The 4,690-nt window shown below is 51.9% G+C and overlaps 1 protein-coding gene across 1 annotated transcript; it reads right to left on the bottom strand.

Moving 5' to 3' along the window:
* Positions 1-1,211: 1,211 nt before the first annotated feature.
* On the bottom strand, positions 1,212-4,229 carry LOC103779710 (40S ribosomal protein S3; the record flags this gene model as incomplete). Its single annotated transcript, XM_008947356.1, has 4 exons — positions 1,212-1,414; positions 2,806-2,900; positions 3,760-3,853; positions 4,099-4,229. Coding segments are annotated over 4 exons (523 nt in total), but the record flags the coding sequence as incomplete, so codon positions are not given.
* Positions 4,230-4,690: the final 461 nt, after the last annotated feature.

Raw genomic sequence — 4,690 nt, forward strand, 5'->3', positions numbered from 1 at the left:
AGACATGCTCACTGGACACGAAATCCCAAGGACACATTCCACAGGCCCAAGCCCCACAGTTACCAAGTATGCTGCATACACCATCGAAGGATGGACACGAAGGAGTGAGACAATCAACACAAATGTATGACAGCTTAAAAATCTAATTACTGTGAATTTACAGCAGCGTGTTCACCTTTACCCAACTCATCACCTTTGCTACCTGCAGCCTGGGACTCTGATGAAAACATGCTCCTTCCTCAAAACGTGCCCACCCTGGTTTTCATCCTTCCTGGGATAGCTTGGAAGTTTCCTCAGAAACAGCACTAGATTTTTTTGCATCCCTTCTCAGACAAATGCCTCCAAATCATCCAATGAGTGAGGACACCCTGCCCAAGGCAGCCTGAGCACAGCACCACAGAACATGGTGCTGAACGGGCTGCAATGACACAAGGACACCCCTTCTGACTCGTCATCATGTCATCACCGAAGGGAAGGTGGACAAGAGCTTTGTCTACACTAGTACCCCTACATCAAGTGCTCTGCAATTAAGGAACCTAAAGCCAGTGAAGATGCAGAAGTCATTTGTGTTTTACTAGGGGGAAGGACAAGTGTAAGCTGGCTTGGATGGTTTAGCTGGAAGATTTGCTAGGGTACAGCTATGGCAAACTGTCCAACACCTGATTTTTTTGTGGGTCTTGTAGCACCCAGGATCTGTCTGCTTACCCCTAGGAGCCAAGAAAGCCAAAATCCAAACAGCTCCTGAACTCCATCAGTATGTGTTTCATTTTTAAGTTGTTCTGCTAGCTACCTCAGAGGCCACAGGACACCAGTAAGAGTGTCTGGAAAATCTAAAGCCATGTGCTCAGCTGGAAACATTCAATCCCCACCACTGGGAAAGTGGATGACTACACTAAGTTCTGTAGTCTGCTGAAGGCCCCCTTCTCCATTTCCTGTCCAAGTAACACAGCATATAAAGTTCTACCTCAGATGGAATGTGAAAACTCCACAGTGAGAACTTAGCCGCAAAAGCCCAAGAAAACAGATTTTCAGAGTCACCAGTTCAGCAGCACAACTGAACCACTCTGCGGTCCAACCAAGCCATGAACTGGCACCAGATGGGTGACAAGAGGGAAGCCTCCAATCTGCAGGCACCAGACCCCAGGAGTTGGGACCTTCTGGCTCTGAAGCCCGAGAGAAGGAAGCAGGAGAGCTGCAGGGCCCCCCCCCACGGCCCAGGCACTGACCCTGCCGGAGGAGGACGTGTCGCACGGCCGTGTCGACGTAGTAATTCACCGGGTCTCCACTGTGGATCATCAGCCCGTCCACGAACTTCATGGACTTGGCGCGCTGCCCCCGCAGCTTGCCGGACACCACCACCTCGCAGCCCTTGGCGCCGCTCTCCATGATGAAGCGCAGGACACCGTAGCAGGCTCTGCGGGGAGAGCGCCCACACAGCGTTACTCCCACCCGGCTCCGCGGGGGCCTTCCAGCCCCATTTCAAGCACAACCACGCTTCAGTTTCTGTCTGTAAAACCCTTCCAAACACACACCCGCCGTCAAAGCAGCAAAAGCCTTCATGTCATCTTAGTGCTGTCAAACCCAGCCTAAGGAAACTCCTGTGAGTCCTTGGAGGGTTCTTCGTAAGGCTTGGGGAAGTGGCTGCAAAATGCCTGGCAGAAAAGGCCCTGGGGGTGCGCATGGCCAGCTGGTTGAACGTGAGCCAGCCTGGGCCCAGGTGGCCAAGGCCACCAGCATCCTGGCCTGGATCAGCACTAGTGTGGCCAGCAAGAGCAGGGAGGTGATTGTGCCCCTGCACTCAGCACTGCGGAGGCCACAGCTTGAGGACTGGGGTCAGTTTTGGGCCCCACAGGATAAGAAAGACCTTGGGGTCTGGGGAACATTGCTTGTGAGGAGCAGCTGAGGGACCTGGGGGTGTTGGGCCTGGAGAAGAGAAGGCTCAGGGGAGATGTTGTTGCTCTCAACACTCCCTGAATGGAGGCTGGAGTGAGCTGGGGGTTGGTCTCTTCTCCCAAGGAACCAGTGACAGGACAAGAGGAAAGGGGCTGAAGTTGCACCATGGGAGGTTTTGATTGGATATTAGGAGGAATTTCTTTCCTGCCAGAGTGCTGAGGCCTTGGCATGTGATGGAGTCTCCAGCCCTGGAGGGGTTCAAAAACATGCAGACATGGCACTTGGGGACATGGTTTAGTAGCCGTGGCAGTGTTGGGTTAATGTTTGGACTTGAGGACCTTATAGGTCTTTTCCAACCTTAACGATTCTATGAACAGTGACAAACACTCTTTGTGGCACAAAAGCAGCTGCACAGCCACACCAGGAGCACAGCTCCTTATCCCTTCTCAGACAAATGCCTCTAAATCATTCAACGATGGCAGGCCACCCCTGCTGACAACCACGAGCAGCACCACAGAACATGATGCTGCCGAGGTACCGCAACAAGGGCCCCCTGCTTCTGACTCGTCATCTTATCATCACTGAAGGGATCTGAGAAGCAAGGCCACTGTCACCTGAGCTACAACTCAGCCAGAGGGCCTGAAGTCGTGTTTTCCTCCTCCACTCATTTATTCACAAAGAAAGAAATGCAAAGTTTATGCACGCAGGCCAGATGACTTGTAATTTACTTCCAGAATACATCATCTAGCAACGAATACCACAAATAACTGTATTAAAGAAAAAGCCTGCATATAAAACAGGAACTCCCCCCTCCAAGCACACCGCTACCAGGTTAAGTTCTCCAACTAAAGACCAGCTGGCAAGTTGCTGTGGGCTATCTGAACGCCAGCAGGTCCGCCGGGCTCTACTCACCGCCGCACTGCTAAGCCTCCCAGGAGCTTGTACCGCAGGGACTCTGCCTGGGCGATGGCACACAGGCCTCTGGTGGCCACCTTCTCGGCGTAGAGCTACAAAGGAAAAGAACTCAACTCAAACTGGGCTGCATTTCAAGATTTTAACTGTACACGGGAGCTTCTTGCTACTCCACGCCCCACCCTCCACAGGCAGTTTGGTCAGTCCTACATTGACACGCAGAAACCTCCTCGGATGCTGCACACCCTTAAGTCCTCCAAGGAAGCAGACATTCAAAATCATGCACGTGACAGTCCTAGGGCTGACAAATCACCATGTTCTCCATGAGGGTTTGTGCCATTTGTGATGTTTAAGCATTTTCTGAAGATAATCAGCAATTTCCGCTGTAGAATTTGATGCAGCAACACTGACCAAGCAGGAATCAATGTGAGTGCTACCCCAGACCACACATTCCCTCCCCTGGCTGGTTTTAGAGGAAAGTACCAGTTCTCAAAAATTAAAATACTAGAAACGACTGCTGTGTCACTTTACTGCCTATTATGGCATCATACCCAAAAATCTTAAAGATCCTTCAAGGACAGAAGATTAGGAACTCAGTAAGGCAAATGGTTAATAACCTTCAATAACATCAATACCAAAGATTATGCTGTTGGACTCAAACATCTTAAAGGTCTTTTCTAAGCTAAACTTTTCCATGATTTTCACCTCAGCAGCGGGACAACAACATTTACAGATAAGCTTAAAAAACTTTATCTACATCCTCCCTGCTGGGAAAAGCAGGCCAAGTGACAGCACTCAAACCACCACAAAGAGCAAAGCATTCTGTATTTCAGTGTATTGGGAGAACAGGTAGAACAGGCTCCGACTTCTCTTCAAGTCAAACCACCCTTCAGCTCACAGCACCCAGATGCTGCACATCCCACCTATCTCCAGCTTCACCCCGGGCAGTTTTACCTCAACGCTTCCCTCGGGGAATCCAAACCTCTTCTGCACGACAGCCGTCAGCTCCCGGATGCGCCGGCCCTTCTCCCCCAGCACATTCTGCGTCCTGCCAAACACACCAGAGCAGCACAGCTGAGAAAGGTCTCCAGGCCTGCGCCTGTAACCACCCCACAGAGCTTCCAGACCGAGCAGCTCTGAGTTGTAAAGCTGCTGTGTCAATGAAGATCACCTCAGGATCTCTTCCTCAGGGAGCCTCCCGTAACAATATTTAGCAGTTTAAGCTTCAGCCTGCAGCAGCGTCCCTCAGAGCCCTGCTCAGCACCCATGAGTCCACAGCAGCACCTCAGTTACCTGGTGGCAAGTATGATAATCTCAGTCCTGGTGGGAGTCACTCGTACTTCTACTCCAGAGTAGCCATCTTCAGCCAGCTCACGAGTCAGAAACTCATTCAGCTCAGCTTTGAAGATACCATCAGCGACAAACTGAAACACAAACCGACCAAGTCAGGCTCTGTTCAAGTGCTCAGGCTGAACACAAGATTTTCCCATTCTGAGCTTGGGGCAATGCATCCCTGGGACCTTTGTGAGGACTGGAAATCTCTACCCCCACAGAAAGGAAGCAGCAGTAAGTGCTGAAGAGACCTCTGGAGATCATCTCCTCCAGCTCCCCTGCCCCAGGTCACCCACAGCAGGGTGCCCAGGGTCACATCCAGGGGGGTTTGGAATCTCTCCAGAGCAGGAGACTCCACAGCCTCTCTGGGCAGCCTCACACCAAAGAAGTTTCTCCTCCTGCTCAGGTGGAACCTCCTGGGTTCCAGTTTGGGCCCATTACCCCACGTCCTACCGCAGGGCCGCACCGACAACATCTCCACCGAATGGACAGCTCACTTCCAGCAGGACCCCAGGGTAGAGCCCGACCCAGCCCCTCCCCGGCGCACAGCGCA

Source organism: Merops nubicus, unplaced genomic scaffold (genome assembly GCF_000691845.1).
Source record: "Merops nubicus isolate BGI_N331 unplaced genomic scaffold, ASM69184v1 scaffold23499, whole genome shotgun sequence".
Lineage (NCBI taxonomy): Eukaryota > Metazoa > Chordata > Aves > Coraciiformes > Meropidae > Merops > Merops nubicus.